At 37.2% G+C, this 18632-nt stretch overlaps 3 protein-coding genes across 4 annotated transcripts; 2 read left to right on the forward strand and 1 right to left on the reverse strand.

The window, feature by feature from the left end:
* The first annotated feature begins 1295 nt into the window (after positions 1-1295).
* Positions 1296-1894, forward strand: LOC137934220 (putative pentatricopeptide repeat-containing protein At3g23330). Its single transcript, XM_068778495.1, has 2 exons — positions 1296-1530; positions 1644-1894. Exons 1-2 carry the CDS (start codon positions 1296-1298, stop codon positions 1892-1894), a joined length of 486 nt encoding a protein of 161 aa, XP_068634596.1.
* A 3268-nt stretch (positions 1895-5162) lies between these two features.
* LOC137934580 (bark storage protein A-like) lies at positions 5163-7298 on the reverse strand. The gene is made up of 6 exons (XM_068779006.1): positions 6864-7298; positions 6709-6776; positions 6462-6617; positions 6164-6355; positions 5882-6061; positions 5163-5744 (listed from the first exon to the last, which is right to left on the reverse strand). The coding sequence occupies exons 1-6, from the start codon at positions 7105-7107 to the stop codon at positions 5574-5576; spliced, it is 1011 nt and encodes a 336-aa protein (XP_068635107.1). The 5' UTR covers positions 7108-7298; the 3' UTR covers positions 5163-5573.
* Positions 7299-8247: 949 nt separating this feature from the next.
* On the forward strand, positions 8248-10382 carry LOC137934904 (UPF0481 protein At3g47200-like). Of its 2 annotated transcripts, none has more exons than XM_068779488.1 (3): positions 8248-9141; positions 9246-9914; positions 10088-10382. In XM_068779488.1, the coding sequence occupies exons 1-2, from the start codon at positions 8335-8337 to the stop codon at positions 9903-9905; spliced, it is 1467 nt and encodes a 488-aa protein (XP_068635589.1). In that variant the 5' UTR covers positions 8248-8334; the 3' UTR covers positions 9906-9914; positions 10088-10382. The 2 variants fall into 2 exon arrangements, with proteins under 2 accessions (XP_068635589.1, XP_068635590.1); XM_068779489.1 differs by having other exon boundaries at positions 8248-9129.
* Positions 10383-18632: the final 8250 nt, after the last annotated feature.

Here is an 18632-nt window from a genome sequence, read left to right on the forward strand (position 1 = left end):
AATTATCCAATTAATTAAACCATTAGTTTTTTTTGTTTTGTTAATATATTATTAATTAATAATATGTAAAATATATATTATGTTATTGATAAATTAATATATTTATTTATTTATTATGTATTTTTTATTTTGTATTAAAATAGTGAGTTTTAATGTTAAACTATATCTTATGTTATTAAAAAATAATTTATTTATTTATTATATTCACTTATGTTATTTTTAATTTTTATTTTATTTTAAATAATTTATTCTAGTCACATGTAATTAGTACATTAATTTATAATAAACTGTAATCATTAATTGGTTTAGGGGGAGTTAGTCCACAATGAAGTAAAATGAATTCCCCCTCGCATTACCTAAGTCATCACAAATAAGGTGTTAGTCCAGAATGATTTGAATTGAAGCGAGATAACACCGTTTCATCTCCTCAGGCAAAAACGACAGAAAACTGATTCCGCCCTTTTTTTCAAATCATCCACTTACCGCGAGCGACGGCATCGCTTCTTTCTCTCCCCCCCCCCCCCGAAACTAAAAATCTCTCCCATTTCCTCTTCTCCTCTCCTCTCGCTCAGCCTTCGTCTCCCGACGAATTTTTTCGCCCGACTTCTTCTTTCGTTTTCGCTCTCTCTGCTCGCTCTGCTCCTCTTGCTTGGCGCTCGTCTGCTCGTCTCACTCGGCTCTCGTCTTCGTTCTTTGCTCCCTCTGCTGTCTCTGCTCCCTCTCTCTTGTTATCTTTCGTTTTCGCCCCATCTCCCTCTCTCGTCTCTTTATCTCTCGGCCTTTCTCTTCCCTCTCCCTCTTTCGTCTCCCTCTCTCTTTTCCCTCTAGGCCTCCATCTCTTTTCACTCTCAGCCTCCCTCTTCCTTCTCGTTCTCGCTCTGCTCTTTCCTCCTCCCCCGATTTCTTTTGATTTAACCTATTTCGGTTTCGATATCCTTCGATTTCCTTCAATCTTCTTCGATTTTCGACAGTTAGGCGTCGATTTCTTCCATTGGGCTTACATTTCCCCATTCGGCGGTGATTTCCCCCAAATTTTAGAAGGTAATCCGAAACCCTAATTTTTTTTCAACTAATTTAGTGTTGTGTTTGAGTTAATTTGAATTTTCGTGCGTAATTTATCTTGATTGTGGCCAAATTTTGGGATGTAGGGTTAGGGTTTATGGGATTTAGGGTTCAAATTCGTGTTGATAGGGTTTAATTTCGGGATTAGAGTTGGGGTTTGGGACTTTTAGGGTTTTAAGGTCTAGGGTTTAGTTTTGAAGAGTTGCTTTTGTTTAGGGTTTAGTTTTGGAGTGATGCCTGATGAGTTTAGTATTTCAAGCGGCTTGAATGCTTGCACAGGTTCAGAGGACCTATCTCAGGGTAGAAGGATTCACGGATCTTTGATACGACTTGGATATGATGCTAATTCCTTTTCAGCCAATGCACTTGTTGATATTTATGCTAAATTAGGAGATATCGAAGCTGCTATGATGGTTTTTGAGAAAATTTTGCTACCTGATATTGTTTCATGGAACACTCTTATTGCAGGTTGTGCTCTTCATGGTTTCCATGATCGTTACTGGAATTGTTGCAAGAGATGAAAGTGTTAGGCACAACTCCAAACATGTTCACTCTATCTAGTATTCTTAAAGCTTGTGCAGGCATGGGAATGATCGATTTGGGTAGGCAAATTAATTCACATTTGATCAAAGTGGGTTTTGATACTGATGTATTTGTCTGTGTGGGACTTGTTGATATGTACTCAAAATGTGGTCTTATGGAGGATGCAAGAAGGGTTTTCAATTTGATGCCTATGCAGGATTTAATTTCTTGGAATTCTATAATCTCAGCCTACATACAAAATTTGAATGATGAAGAAGTCATATCACTTTTCTGTGAGATGCAAAAATAAGGGTTTAACTGTAACCAGACAACATTGTCCACTATTTTGAAATCAATTGCTAGCTTGCAGTTAATTGATGCGAGCAAAGAGATCCACTCATATGCTATCAAAATGGGGTTGGAGTCTGATGTTTATGTCACAAATAGTCTTATCGATGCATATGGCAAATGTCATTATACTGAGGATGCAAGGAAAGTTTTTGTCATTTTATACCTTTTTGTCATGTGTTTTATTTTAATTTATTAAGTATTTTTATACTATATATTATGTTATTACAAAATAATTTATTTATTAATTATATTCATTTATGTTATTTTTAACTATTTTATGTAATTTAAATAATTTATTCTAGTCACACGTAATTAGTATATTAAGTTATCATAAAATTTAATCATTAATTGGTTTAATTATGCAATTGCTATAATTAATTAAACAATTAAATTTATTTATTATATTCCCTTATATTATTTTTTTATTTTTATTAATTTTATATAATTTATTCTAGTCACACGTAATTAGTATATTAATTTATAATGAATTTTAATCATTAATTGGTTAATTATCCAATTGCAATAATTAATTAAACCATTATTTTTATTTATTATATTCCCTTATGTTAATTTTTAATTTTTATTAATTTTATATAATTTATTCTAGTCACACGTAATTAGTATATTAATTTATAATGAATTTTAATCATTAATTGGTTAATTATCCAATTTTTATAATTAATTAAACCATTAGGTTTATTTATTATATTCCCTTATATTATTTTTTAATTTTTATTAATTTTATATAATTTATTCTAATCACACGTAATTAGTATATTAATTTATAATGAATTGTAATCATTAATTGGTTAATTATCCAATTGCTATAATTAATTAAACTATTATGTTTATTTATTATATTCCCTTCTGTTATTTTTTAATTTTTATTAATTTTATATAATTTATTCTAGTCACACGTAATTAGTATATTAATTTATAATGAATTGTAATCATTAATTGGTTAATTATGTACTCATTCTCTTATTTATTTAAAAAAGGACACTGGAATTTGTTTTTTAAGCACTAACACTAGAATCTGTTTTCCAGCCACTTCAACTGGCCTGGACTAACACCCAAACATGAGTTGAAGTGGAAGCAATTCATCTCACTTCAATTCAATTTTCCACTTCATTTCCACTTCATTGTGGAATAACCCCCCCTTAATTATCCAATTTCTATCATTAATTAAACCATTATGTGTATTTATTATATTCTCTTATGTTATTTTTGTATAATTTATTCTAGTCACACGTAATTATTATTTTAATTTATAATAAACTATAATCATTAAGTAATATAATATATTTTTTCATTAATTAGAATATTAATATATTATAATACTACAAATTAAATCACTTATAAGTGTAGTAATCACATTTATTTTGGTTAATTATATGTTTAGGTATATATTCTATTTAAGTATATTATAAAAGGTTACTCATTATCTTCTTTATATCATATTTTTCATTTGGGTGTACTAATATTAGAATCTGTTTTCCCGCCACTTGAATCCGCCTGTACTAACACGCAAACATGAGTTGAAGTTGAATCAATTCATTTCACTTCAATTCAATTATTCACTTCAATTCAAATTCGTTATGAACTAACCACTCTGTTCGTACGGATATTGCAAAATCTATCTCCTTCGAACCGTGGGAAGGAATTCGCAGGCAGGAAGAAGCACAGCTTTGAAGAACAAAAATCCAAGCACCGGGGCCGCGGATCTTCACCTCTTGTTCCTTGCTCCTCAACGGAAGAGAAGAGGAAGCGGAAGCAAGTGAGTATCACTAGTAAGTCTAGATTCTGAAAGACAGATTCTGAAGAACAGAGATACGAGCAGTGGCGGCCGACGGAACTTCGCCTCTGGTTCCATTTTCGTCAATGAACGAAGAGATTCTTCGACTCCAGTGCTAAGACCCTTAGACTACTGGTAAATCCGGATTCCTGAACGTAGATCTAAAAAGGTACCTGATAGAGCTCGATCCATTAACCAATCGCAGCTTTAATGATTCACACCTGCGTTCAGTTAGCAGCGTGTATCACGTGGGATATTTAGTAGGGGAAGAAGAGGCTTGACTTGAGAGCGGATCCATGGAAGGTACCGCACCGACATGGCCCATCATTGCAGGATGGATGGAGGATGGTGATGCGTGACTCATCGTTAGGGGTGGCATCAGAGCTGCCAAATAATTTTAGTTCGAGTAGGTGCCTATATTTTAAATTTTGTATATAAAAAAAAAAAAAAAAAAAAAAATATATATATATATATATATATATATATAATAAATCGTACAAAATATTATGTATAAATTTGACTGCGATGCTATCTGCATAAAATTCTATATAAATAGTAAATTACTGAGCTAAGAAAAAAAACAAAAAATCAAGTAACTGATAGCATTATCTCATGAAATTACTCACTTTCTGCCATTCTAAAACATAAAAAAATATATTGTGAAGTTTCTTCACAATTATAGACACATTCTTCAAAATAATTTTCCAATGTTCCGCATAAGTCATTAACTTTAACCAATTTAAATTTCATGAAGAACGTGACATGTGACTTGTGGAAACACTCGTAGAGTTAAAACATAAAATAGTTTATCTATTACTAATTTCCACATTACACACGGCTATAAAATAATCATGAATCTCAAATAAGGTTCGTTCAACTAAATTAATATTCAGTATAGCTTTCACCACATAGTATATTTCTAGAAAACATATTTAAATCAATCTTAATTTGACCATTAGATCCAAAACTAAACCAACAACCATCAACAAATTGAAATAATATTAATGACTGAAATAATTTCGCTACCTTAGAGTCTTATATAACGAAAAATAGCAATGATAAAGGAGAAATAGATGACACAAGAAAAAATTGATTTTTATATAAAACCAGACCTTAGCTCAAAATTTTAAGGAAAAAATTGGAGAAACTTACCTTTTAGGTAAAAATAATTATTTGGCAACACCAAAAGTTAGTTACAATCGATTGAGAGATAAAGAGGTAAAAGAAATATTTTTAGAAAACACATTTCAATTAATCTTAATCTGACCATTGGATCCAAAATTGAATCAACACCATCATCTTAAAATATGACAACATGCATTGCCAATTTTGGTCCATAAAGTTTCAAAAGAGAGTTTATGAGACTGAGAATTTCGATTTCGAAATCAAAACGAAATGTCAAAAACGAAGCTCCCCTCCCGTGGCTGACAAGTCCCGAAAGGCGATTTTTTTTTTATTTAGTTACCAAATTGGCTCACAAGCTCGTGCACCAAACCTCGGCTCACTCTAGTTCGACTCAGTTACATAAAACGAGTGAGAACAGCTGTTCAAACACGATTCGAAATGCTTTAGAATCGAGCTGAACCCAGCCAGGTTCTAACCAAGGGCTACTCGCGAACCGGCTGGATTAGGTAAAGGCGGTTTGGGCGGTGAGAATCCGAATTCTGGATTAAGGGGAGAAAATCAGATCCGGGATGAAGACTGACCAGCCGAATCCGGATAAGGGCGAGGCGTTATTTGATTCGCCAGAAGATGCGATCTGGTGAGGACAAATGTTTCAGCTTTACGTGAAATTCAGCTTGATAATCGGCAACAGTCGGAGGTCTTCTCCTCCTAGGAGAGGTTATAAAGCAGGCGCAGCTTTGCTTATCAGAGATATGAACTCGACGGCGACGGTGAGAGCATTAATCGACGCCAAGGAACTGAGACTCGTTGATGACCAAGTGGAACCTCCTCCAGCCAAATCCGATACTCCTCGGAAGACAATAGAGGGAACTCTATTGGACCTGGCCGTCTGCAAGTAAAAAGCGAGGGAGACAAGAACAAATTAGGCGTACACGGAACTGGTAAATAAACTCGGGAGTGACGGTTTGAGAGAGAGAGAGAGAGAGAGAGAGAGAGAGAGAGAGAGAGCTGAGACAGGCGACGGACCATGACGATGGCTGCGCTTTCTTCGTCGACAGTGGAGACGTTGAATGTGTTCAAAAGAAAGTCTCGATAAGCAGCGTTATCAACAAAAATATCGGCCGTCGAACCCCTGTGCCCGAAGACCACTTTGGGCGTCTCCGGCAGGCAATATGTCGCGTTCTCGCACTGCTGCAGTTTCAAATCCTGAAAACGCAAATCGAACCGACTCGTGAGAACAGAAATAGCGATTTATTAAGAAAAGAAAAACGGAGGTCGGGAATAATGATAAACCGTCTACTTAATTACCCGAAGCGTCCCCGCGAGTTGGTACCAGGAAGCATCGGGTTCGAGCCAGAAAACCTCCTCCATGGATCGTCCGACGGAGTAGAATTCCTCCGGCTTGAACTGCACCCGCGAGAGGAAGTTCTTGCCTGCCGCGGGAATGTTGTAAGCCCCAATGGTGAGCTCCGGCAGCTCGGCCTTGTCTGAGTTTAATTTCTGTGGACAATGCAATGCAAAAACAACAAGTCAGAAGAAACCCAGAAGCAATTCCGATCAGAACTGGATGGGAATTCGCATCGATTTAGTGCGAAAAAGGATTCACCATCCACGCCCAGGAGCCGGTGAAGGCGATGTATTTGGGGACGCTAACGTCGCCGAAAGACAAGGAATCATTGGAACTTCCGGCGGTCCCGTAATGCACTATTCCCCTCAAATCAAATACGTCTATCAGGATTTGGACAGTAACTCCCGCGTTTAACTACATAATGAACAAATCAAGAAATCTAAATATACAATATTTTTTTATTTAATCTTAAACCAAAATAATAAATAAAGAAAAAGTAAAATACCCTTCTTTGTCCAGACATTACACAAATGACATCTACGTCCGAAATGGTTCCAACGTGGAATCTCCGCCCTGTAATGTTCCTCGATCAGACAACCGAAAGAGACAGCAAGATTTACGCCTTTTTTTGGCAGGGGTGAAAGTGAGGGATCTACTGACCAGAGAGATCCATCCATGGCAATCGCCTGCGGGGCCGGAAGAATCCGGAGTCGAAGAGCGCGCGCTCTTCCGCCTCGTAGGCCATCACGACGCCGACGAAAGGTCCGTCTGCGTTCACCTCTTCCACCACTTCTCGGAGCGGATGGGTCACGGGCAGCGCCGACGCGAGAAGCAGAAGATAATAGAAGCAACACACGAGCGCGAAGAACGGCGGCTTCCGGCAGATCTCCGCCCCTGGTCCCATGCTCCTCGACGGAAGAAGAAAGGAAGCGGATGCCAGTGCGTTGACCGATCGAAGCTGTGATCAGTGGATCGATGGAGTTCTTTCGGACGAGCTGCGTACTGTTCCAGCAACCTTTTTAAATCTCTGTCCCACGTGGGGTAGCTGGAAAATAAAGAGAGTTGGGTCGAGCGGAACCATGGAGAAATCAGTGCCTTTCTCATCTTTATCGCCTCTCCAGGTAACAACGAGAGTGCAGTTTTCCAACAAAAGCTACGTTACCATGAATGAATAAATAAAAAGGCATGATCATGGGAGCAAAGGAGTTAACTAATCGCTTCTGTTTTCTTCCCTGTTACAGATACGATTTAAACCCTCTCACATTCAGAAAATACGAAGGAGAGTGATGGATCAGGGCAGGGCAATTATTGAAAAACAATGGGGCAAAAGAAAAAGTTAGATTGGACAGGCTTTTCAAGGATGAAAGGACAAGACGAACATCAGTTTCTGGAGGGTGAGAAAAATCAAAGAACGATAAGATGGAAATACAAACACGACACTAGAAATTTAATGCGCCTGATTTGAAATATTTTTTTCTACAATTCACATTTTTAAGAAACCTCTAGATAAAATATTGTTACAAAAGATGGGAATTATCCAAGTGTTTTGGTGTTTATACACGTATCGATCTCTTATTTACAAGTTTTTTTTTTTTTTTTTTTATAAATGATGTCTAAGTTTTTATAGTACATTTGTGTTCGTAGTGGAGTGTTGATTTTCAAGGGAACTCTTTCCTGGGCGTATGACTGGAAACATAGAAGGGAGGCGGAGGAGACCCCCACTCTCTCTCCTAAGATTTTCGTTGGTGCAGAGCTGTTACTAAGAGAAGAAGCACTTGAAAATAAGAATGAAGATTCCCATATAAATTGAAGAAGATTCAAAGATTTGGGAATTCACAATGTGAAAAAGTTTGACCATTAAAACAGGGCTGTTGAAACATCACTTTATGGCAAACATTACTTTATGGAAAGAAAAAGAAAAAGAAAAGGCTGGGAATGCTTGGAGTACTTCTCAATAATTAAAAGCGAATGCAAGGAATAAAGAAGACGGGAAAGAAAAGCAGTGACCTTTGATGTATAGAGTCTGTCTTCAGGGTGTGCTGCGTAGTTTTGAATCAACGGGTGCTGCCAACTTCTTTCTTGGGGGCGATTTCTCTGCAAAGGAGAGACGACTCAGTAAAACCATTCTGAGATGGAGACGGAGAGAGTACTGAAGCAAACGGAGATTTCTGTAGAAGCAGCTGATCACTTGCAGAAACGTTACATACATGTAACGCAAAAGGATAAACATATTGCTGAATTTGCGAAAGAGGACACCATCGTTGACATGGAACTGCTGAAAGAGCTGAAGGTTATGTCCAAAGAGGAAGAGGCGAAAGAGTGGGAAAAATGTTGTATTTATCGTGTACCCTGGTATGTAAGGGAAAGAAACCCTCAAGCATACACACCCAAACTAGTATCCTTTGGGCCATACCATCACGGTGCACCTCACCTCATGGAAATGGAATTACACAAGCACAGAGCACTGGCTCATGTACTCAGGAGATCTGGAAAATCTTTTGAATATTATGTCAAAGTACTCGAACCCCTGACAAAGCTCTTAATGGAGTCATACAGAAATTTGGATGAGAAATGGAAAGATCCACATAAGTTCTTACAATTAATGGTGCTTGATGGATTCTTTTGGTTGGAGATGACACGAGTATATGTAAACAAGGATAAAAAATTCGAGTCTGATTACTGTGAAAATGATCCCATGTTTAGCTCCAGCGCTGCACCCTTTGCAGTCTCTGACTTGGATGAAGATATGGCTATGCTGGAAAACCAGCTCCCTGGATCTCTAATTAGAAGGCTTGAACAAACGATGCAATCGGGAGAGGTGCAGGAGAAGCAAGTCCCAGGATCTTCGACCAGAACAAATTCCCTCGCATCAAAACAGACAACGCAACCAACAGAGGAGCAGGAGAAGCAAGACGGCATTGAGCAGGTAAAGAGCAAGGTAAATTTTATGTAGAAAAATAAATCTGAGATAAGTTTATCTTTAATCCCCATTGATTAAAACTTGAAAGCTGACTCTCAATGACCTTCAACTCCCTACGTCAGGAACCCCTACACTTCCTTGATGAGGTAAGAAACATTATAGTCGGAAGCCATCGCCAAAGCACACAACGGCTGGGGAATGTATTCTATACTGCATCTGAATTACACAACGTTGGCGTGGTATTTAAGAAGAAAGATATAAAAAATCCCGTCTTGGCCAACTTGGACATTACGTTTGATAAGGATAAGGGGATTCTGAGCCTGCCAGTAGTCCATGTTAGAATGTCAGCTGAAAGTAGGATGCTGAATATGGTGGTCTTTGAGCATCTACACCCAGGCAAGGGCCATGTTATTAGTGCCTACATAGAGTTCATCGCCTTTCTCCTCCAAACGCCTAGGGATGTTCGGTTGCTTCAATCTGAAAGACTAATGTTCTCAGACCATCCAAATGCCGAGAAGATTGCAGAGTACTTGCAAAAGCTGCGTCATGATATGAGGTACACCCCGAACACCTCATATGAGGAATTAAGAGCCGATATGAGGGAATACCATGAGAAGAATATAAAGAAGTGGAACAGACGGCTCCGTGAGTGGAAAGTTAACCTTAAAAAGACATATTTTAAGAATCCATGGAGCTCCATCTCTCTTGTTGCAGCCATTTTCCTCTTAGGTCTCACTGCGCTTGGCACCAACTACACTGTCCTTGCCTACTACAAGTCTTAAGTCTTGATGGTATGTTTCTACCCTTATTATTTTGGACTCAATAATCTCTTTTCTTCTCATTTTTAGCTGTCTTCCCTCTATCATCTAATGCTGATTTGAGAATGCATTTACATAACCCAAAAAATAAAAAAGTTATGATTTCTAATCTTGAAAGTGTATGATGCCCGTCGTCTCCATTGTAGTGATTCTGGAGAAAACTCTACTGATTCCTATTTGGAAGTTCTCCGCTTCTAGAGACACGCAGAGAGGGTGGTCGGAGGAAATGCTGAAAAAGTGGGATCACATCCTTCTGTACGTGTGGTTCATCTTCGTTTGGATGGTAGTGGAAGGAGATCAGAAATGTTGAGAACAGAAGCAGAGGTGATACGGTCGATTGATGTAGAGTTGACAAGATTATAATAAATACTCTCTACTTGGCGATTTCTGTTAAAATTTCTTGGGCCGTATTTGAAATTTGGTTACAATTAAAAATACATGTCTACTGGCTGTTTTTTAAAAATTGATATCTAAAAGGGATGAACTATTCCAATGAGGTGACTGAGTCTGGTCCAATCAGGTTCAACTAGATTTAACCGCGATTGAATGGAGCTGACGAAATAGTATATAGGGGTAAATTGTTTTCCTCTGATCTTGCCTTAATATAAGGAGACACAGGGAACCGCTCCTTCACCCTGTCCAGATTTCCAGATTTTAGAAGTAGCCCATTCCGTCCAGGTTTTATAACAGAGCTACAAACAAGGTAGCAATCCTCACAATGCAAATTTAGGATTTCGGGTGAAGGCACTCAGTTAAGTGGACTGATTCCAGTGAAAAAACAAAGAAGACTTCAATTTACCATTTATTTTAATCTCTATGATAGAAAGAGGAAGCTGCGTTCACAGGTTACATTCTTTCAATCTCAAGAAAAACGAAGTCCACTTTCATTATTCAGTAGGTGCCGTCTGCTACTTGGGCAGATAGAATTATGGTTTCAAATAGATAATTTATAAAATAAAATTACCATGATATTAGAGGCGTGGGGCCCACTTCTAGATGTTGTCATTGGATGTTCAGTACAGGGACTAATGGCCAGCACATCCCTCTGTAGAGGTAGAGTAAATGGGTGCATTGACTTAGTGGACACATCCCTTGGGACTAAGGAGATATGTCTCTCTTGAGGGGATGTATCCCTCCTGAGAGGATGTATCTCTTCTAAGAGGATGTGTCCTTATGAAAAGTCATTAGTGCACTCTTTGAAAATCTATATAAACCTCCATGGTCTTACAAGTGAGGCTAAGGCTATTTGCACACCCAGTCTGGCTGAACGGGAGCAAGCTTATCACTTGTAAACGAAGTATAAAAGATTATTTTGTGCACTTCAAGTTCTATTTATATTCTTCAAGATGAAAGGTACGCTCTCTTTATTCTTCTTATTTCAATTTTATGATATATGTATGGTTTTCATGATAATGGAATTATGGAGGATTTAAGATCTATTTTCTATGATGTTTATATTATTATTAGACATCAAGTCTAACAAATACAAGTGATTAATGCCTCTTCTGGTATCATAGAGATAGATTATAGGTTTCTATTTTTTTCCATATTTTTCTTTGGATTTTTTGGCTATTTATTAGTGAATGAAAATAAGCCTAATTTAGGCTTATTGGATTCTGGCGCCGCAGGCGGGCCTGCTGCGCGGGCTACTGTGCGCGGGCCTGCCGGTGCAGGCTTGTGCGGTCCGGGTCGGTGATGACCCAGAACCATGAACCAAACCGGGTTTTTACTAATATAATGAACCAGAATGTGTTTTAAGGGTTTATTATTACCCAGAATTGTATTTTGAATAGGATTTCCATATTATTTGGCTATTTAAAGTATTTATAATTAGTGTTATTGCATGCCTTGTTATATATTTATGTATTTGTATGTGAAAATTAATTTAATTTATAAAAAATGCATTACCCTTTGGGGATTTTGTAAATTATATAATTAAGTTAATTTTATGTGTGTTTATTTTGAGTATAATTTGTTTTATGAGTTATACTAATTTTATTATATGATTAGCAAAATCCCCAAAGGGTAATGCGAATTGTATAATTAGATTAGTATGTTGTAAATTAATTCATATGAATCCCCAAAGGGTAAGTATGAATTAATTTATTTGTTTGTTTGTTGGTTTGTGATTGTTGGTTGTTTATCATGTGTGAAATGATTTGCCTAGTAACTCTCATGAATCCCCAAAGGGTAAATGGGAGTACTAGATGGTTGAAATGATTCTATAATTATGTATGTTCTCCCAAATATTGAAATATTTTCTGGATGACAGGAATATCCAGTAGTGGACATAATTGTGCTAAGTCCCTAAAGAAAAATGTACTTGATGGGACTAATTATGTGAACTGGTCACAACGGGTTGACTTAATGCTACGAGGCTATAGGTTTGATAAGATTATCAAAGTGGATACTCCTCCTCAAAGACCTTCCCGAATAAACTACCCTGATAATCTGAAACAGAATAAGAAGGACCTCAGAAAATTCAAGGAATGGGATAATGCTAATGAAATTTCTAGGTCACATATTCTTGGGGCTCTAAGTGAGACTCTCTTGATGACTTATTTTCATGTCCCCACTACAAAAGAGGTTCTCGACCAGATTGAGGCTAAATATGGTAAAAAGTCGTCTACTCACATCAATAACTTATGGCAAAAGTTCACTCGTGCCAAATGGGAAGAAAATGCTGATGTGAGAAAACATGTAAATGACATGCTTGCCATGGCAGATGAGTTACAATATCATGGTAGACCAATGGATGAAGAAACTAAAGTGGTCACCATTATCAACTCTTTACCCAAATCTCTCAAATATATTCAAGACTTTTATTCTTTGTCCAAGACAAAGTGGACTATATTTGATTTGGTTAATATGATCGACCACCAGTCCGAAAGACTCAATCCAAGTATTGAGTTAAACAAACCTTCACCTAGTGCTAATGTAGTTTTGAAGCCGAAGAAAAGAATTTTAAGAAGAAGGGAAAGAACTTTCGATTTCAAAACTTCAAGGACAAAAAGGTCAATCAACAAAGGGTTGAAGTACATGCAAATCAACGTGTTTGCTTCTTCTGTAATAAGCCAGGACATATAAAGAAGTATTGTAGTGCTTTAAAAACCATGCAAGAAGGGCAACAGGACAACACCAGTGTGTCCTTATCTCTTGAAACTTGTACTATTTATATCAAGCCTTTTAGTTGGTGGGCTGATTCTGGTGCAACTGTTCATGTATCGAATGAGTTGCAGGGTTTCAAGAAGCTAAGAAAGATTGAGGACAAAACAAGCTTTATTTACATGGGAAATGATGAAAAGGCCATTGTGGAAGGCGTGGGAACTTACCGGCTAAAGCTTGTTGATAATAAGTTTTTTGATTTAGAAGATTGTCTTTATGCTCCTTTTATGAGAAGAAGTCTATTATCTGTATCTTGTCTTGAGAAACTTGGATTTACATTTTACTTTGGAAATGGAAAGTTTCTTATGTTACAAGATGATAAAGTTATTTTGAGAGGTTTTGGAAATTCTGGTCTATATCAATTGCAACTTAGTGGAAATATGGTGTTCAATGTTTCTACTTCTTTGGATATTAAAGAAAATGAATTGTATTTGTGGCATTTACGACTAGGGCATATAAACAAGGATAGAATTATAAGACTTGTGACACAAGGATTATTGAAAAATCTTTCACATAATGATTTTCCTATTTGTGAGTGTTGTATATATGGGAAAATGACAAAGATACCCTTTCCATCCAAAGGCTCAAGAAGTTCTCATGTTTTGGATATTATTCATTCTGATATGTGTGGACATATGAATGTGAATACTCGTAATGGTCATTCGTATTTTATCACATTTATAGATGATTTCTCAAGATATGGAAGAGTATATTTACTGCATAGAAAAAATGAGGCCTTAGATTATTTCAAAACCTTCAAATTGGAGGTAGAAAATGCCACAGGAAAGAATATCAAAACATTGCACACCGACAGAGGTGGAGAGTATTGTTCGGAGTTATTCTCTGAATTTTGCAAGTCAAACGGGATTATCCATATGTTTAGCATGCCTTATACACCTGAACAGAATGGTATTGTTGAAAGGAGAAATCGAACCTTACTAGAGATGGTCAGATCTATGATGGCACTTGCAAATTTGCCAATATCCTTTTGGGGCGAAGCATTATTGACAGCTACCTATATCTCAAATAGAGTGCCTTTAAAGTCGGTTGAGAAAACACCTTATAAGGTATGGTCAGGCAAAACTCCTAGTCTTAACCATTTTAAAGTATGGGGATGTGTTGCTCATGTTTTAAAACTTGATCCTAAGGACAAATTGAAGGCTAAGACTCGAAGATGTTTATTCGTTGGGTACTCTGAACATTCGAAATGATATAGGTTATATGATCCTAAGGAGAGGTGATTATTGAAAGTAGACATGTAAAATTCATTGAGGATAGATTTGATTGTGATGAAGATTTAGGTATGAAGTCTCACTTGGAAGAATGTGTTGAAATGTCTTCTTCTGAATCTCCTTCTAATATAGAAAATTCTACCCAAATGGATATTCGAAGAGGGACTAGAGAAAGAAAACCTAGTCAACTCTTATCATCTTCAGATTTTTATACCTATGCTGGAGAAACTTATGAAAGAACAAGGTTGAATGAAGATGTTACTGATCCTGACACTTACGAGGAAGCACTCCTTGATGTGGATTCCGACAAGTGGAAGTCGGCAATGGAAGAAGAGATGGACTCTATGTATAAAAATGAAGTTTGGAAACTTGTTGATCCTCCTACATCAGTTAAGCCCATTAAGTGCAAGCGGATTTTTACAAGGAAGAGAAATGTTGAAGGTAAAGTTGAAAGATTCAAAGCTCGTCTTATTGCCAAGGGTTTTACTCAATAATACGGGATTGATTATGATGAAACATTCTCCTGTTGCAAAAATACAATCTATTCGAGCTCTCCTGGCATTGGTAGCATATTATGACTACGAGTTGTTCCAAATGGATGTTAAAACTGTTTTTCTAAATGGAAATTTGGATGAGAAGATTTATATGGAACAACCACGTGGATTTGTTAGATCTGGAACTGAAGCAAAAGTGTGTAAGTTGGACAAGTCTATTTACGGTTTGAAACAAGCCTCAAGATTATGGAATATCAAGTTCAATAAAGCAATTACAGCATATGGTTTTACTCGAAAATCCAGAAGATCATTGTGTTTATATAAAAACAGTGGGAGATCGCATTGCTTTTCTTACTTTATACGTAGATGATATTTTATTAGCCAGGAATGATATTCAGTTACTCCAAGGTATAAAGACATGGTTGTTTCAGACATTTGATATGAAAGACCTTGGGGAAGCTTCTTATATTCTTGGCATTAAAATTCTACGGGGTAGATCTTTGCGAAAATTGAGTTTGTCTCAAGAGAAGTATATCGACACTCTTCTGGATCGGTTTCACATGTCTAACTGTATACAAGGTAAAGTACCTTATGATAGCACTAAAAAGATGAGCCATGTGGATTGTCCTTCTTGCCTCAAAGATAAGTTGGACGAATCTAAGTATCCATACGCTTCTGCTGTGGGGAGTTTTATGTATGCTCTTTTATGTACAAGACCTGATCTTGCTTATGCTGTTGGGATTCTTAGCTGGTTTCAGGCTAATCCAGGTTTCACTCACTGAGAAGGGGTAAAATGGGTAATGCGCAATCTAAAAAGAACAAAGTCATATGCTTTGACTTATCAAGCGGACAAGTTGGAATTGGTTGGTTATTCCGACTCAGATTATCAAGGATGTGTTGATGCCCGAAAGTTTACTTCTAGTTTTATCTTTATGTTTGGAGGAGGTGCTATTTCTTGGAGAAGCAAGATTGTGTCGCGCAATCCACCATGGAGGCAGAATATGTGGCTATGAACTTAGCTACAAGGGAAGTTGTCTATCTTCGTAAATTCTTGTGAAGTCTTCTAGTGGTAGACTGTGTGGAGCGACCTATTCCTCTCTTTTGTAATAATGAATCTGCTATTGCTATCACAAAAGATCCGAAGTGTCACTCCAAGGCTAAACATATCGAAGAAAAATACCACTACATACGAGACATGCTGAGGAAGGAGGAAGTTGTTCTTTATAAGATATCTTCTCCGGATAACTTAGCTGATCCACTAACCAAGTGTCTTCCCGTGACCAGTTTCACTTTCCATGTGGGGAACATGGGTTTGATTTGTTTATAATTGATGAGACCAAGTGGGAGAACATTGTTTTGTATGCATTGTGGTCTCAATGATTTGTAATACTATGTATGTTATGACATTGTGATTTATATTCCATGGAATGAAAGAATGCATATGCTTTTGTGAGATAATATGAGTACTCAGTGTATGCCTTGAGATTCAGCTTCCCTATTAGGTATGCACTTGTACGTGTATATGTGAGGGTCTCAATAGGGAATGGCGGTTGAGTCTCTAAATTATCCAGGCCAATGGGACTGCATATGCACAGTTTCCTTTACGGTTAATACTCATGCTGGTATAGAGCTTTACCCTGAGCTCCTCAAGTATTGAGTATGCTATGGACGGTGAGATGCCTTGATGTCCAACTTTTCTATTAGGTATATACTTGTATGTATATACGAAAGGGTCTCAATAGGAAGGTAGGGTTGGATGTCTAAATTATTCAGGCCTATGGTACTGATTAGGCACAGTTACCTTAGTGGCTAATACTCGAACTGGTACAGAGCTTTACCCTGAGTTCAGGTCCGAGTATGCTATGAATGGAGACCGCTGAATTGGCAAATTTGACAAGTATGAATTTGGTTTATTCCCCAGCCTTGGATATCTAAGATATATATTGTGTAGGCCCGGGTTAACTACACATGTATATTAAAGTGTTTAAGGTAATGCCTATGGTCTTGGTATGGTTTTATGTGTCAAAAATTGATTTTTCATGATTTTTTTTGAAAATCGAAATTTGAAATGGATTTGAAACCAAGTGGGAGTTTGTTAGAATTATGGTTTCAAATAGATAATTTATAAAATAAAATTACCATGATATTAGAGGCGTGGGGCCCACTTCTAGATGTCGTCATTGGATGTTCAGTACAGGGAATAATGGCCAGCACATCCCCCTGTAGAGGTAGATTAAATGGGTGCATTGACTTAGTGGACACATCCCTTGGGACTAAGGAGATATGTCTCTCTTGAGGGGATGTATCCCTCCTGAGAGGATGTATCTCTTCTAAGAGGATGTATCCTTATGAAAAGTCATTAGTGCACCCTTTGAAAATCTATATAAACCTCCATGGTCTTACAAGTGAGGCTAAGGCTATTTGCACACCCGGTTTGGCTGAACGGGAGCAAGCTTATCACTTGTAAACGAAGTATAAAAGATTATCTTGTGCACTTCAAGTTCTGTTTATATTCTTCAAGATGAAAGGTACGCTCTCTTTATTCTTCTTATTTCAATTCTATGATATATGTATGGTTTTTATGATAATGGAATTATGGAGGATTTAAGATCTATTTTCTATGATGTTCATATTATTATTAGACATCAAGTCTAATATTCTCCATATACGCGAATCGAGAGAGGGACGGAGAAAGAGCACCAGATCGCTCAAATACCATATCTTACTGGTTTCGGAAAGTTAATCACCGATTGAGATGGAGAGGCGGAGATTACTGAAGCAAACGGGAATTCCTGAGGAGCAGAGGAACCGATTTTTTTTGCTGTTTGTCTATTAAACTTCAAAAACTGGCTGGGTCATCTGGTTTTTATGCTTTCCTTGGGTATCTTGACATGGATAAGAGGCCAAGTCCAGTTGAACATAAAATATCTAGCAATGACGCAAGTGAAGGAAGTGGACCAATCCAAAGCTACGTTCACATTATATGTATTATTTGCTGGAGACTAGAGTGGAGTTACTCATCTTCTCGTATTAAAAAATGACCAAGCAGGCTGGATTCTGGCTTTTTAAAAATTGTTTTATAAAAAATGAAGGTGTAGTCATGTTTCAAGGTTTTATAAAAGGCTGGTGAAGGAAAAGATAGAATTAATGGAGTTTGAATGGAGTTAGCTAGGATGCCAAACCGAATAAGTAACAAATGTGAAGGAAATGAGCTGATGATAGACTTTGGGTATTTAGACTCCTCAATGCTGGATGAGAGACTTGGGGTATTTAGAATTACTGGGTGCTTGCTGCCGTTTGCGTAACCGAGATGGCGATGGAGAGATTACTAAATCAAGCTAAAATTGCAGTAGAAGACTTCAGTTTATATTTTAGACGAATTTAAAAGTGCTTTCGTCTGATTCCAATGAAAAAAACAAAGAAGACTTCAGGCACCTGGACTGATTCCAATGAAAAAAAGAAAGAAGACTTCAGTTTACCATTTATTTTAATCTCTACGATAGAAAGATGAAGCTACGTTCACAGGTTAATTTCTTTTAATCTCAAGAAAAACGAAAGTCCACTTTCATTATTCAGTAGGTGTCGTCTGCTGCTTGGACCGAGTCTTCTCCGTATACGCGAATTGAGAGAGAGTCGGAGAAAGAGCACCAGATTGCTCAAATACCATATCTTGCTGGTTTCTGTAAGTTAATCACCGATTGAGATGGAGAGGCGGAGATTACTGAAGCAAACGGGGATTTTTGTAGAAGCAGAAGAACCGGCCTTTTTGCGGTTTGTCTATTAAACCACAAAAACTGGCT

The sequence above is a fragment of the Aristolochia californica genome, unplaced genomic scaffold, assembly GCF_029961685.1.
Source record: "Aristolochia californica isolate CCGP_79_NKW_82.1479 unplaced genomic scaffold, dmAriCali1.0.hap1 SCAF_6, whole genome shotgun sequence".
Taxonomy (NCBI): Eukaryota; Viridiplantae; Streptophyta; class Magnoliopsida; order Piperales; family Aristolochiaceae; genus Aristolochia; species Aristolochia californica.

Coding starts and splice junctions, on each gene's coding strand:
- LOC137934220 (XM_068778495.1), top strand. CDS start 1,296: ATGCCTGATGAGTTTAGTATTTCAAGCGGCTTGAATGCTTGCACAGGT. Junction 1,531..1,643: donor ATGGAACACTCTTATTGCAG/GTTGTGCTCTTC, acceptor AAGCTTGTGCAG/GCATGGGAATGATCGATTTG.
- LOC137934580 (XM_068779006.1), bottom strand. CDS start 7,107: ATGGGACCAGGGGCGGAGATCTGCCGGAAGCCGCCGTTCTTCGCGCTC. Junction 6,356..6,461: donor CCGGCTCCTGGGCGTGGATG/GTGAATCCTTTT, acceptor CATTGTCCACAG/AAATTAAACTCAGACAAGGC. Junction 6,062..6,163: donor AACTCGCGGGGACGCTTCGG/GTAATTAAGTAG, acceptor TTGCGTTTTCAG/GATTTGAAACTGCAGCAGTG.
- LOC137934904 (XM_068779488.1), top strand. CDS start 8,335: ATGGAGACGGAGAGAGTACTGAAGCAAACGGAGATTTCTGTAGAAGCA. Junction 9,142..9,245: donor TTGAGCAGGTAAAGAGCAAG/GTAAATTTTATG, acceptor TCCCTACGTCAG/GAACCCCTACACTTCCTTGA.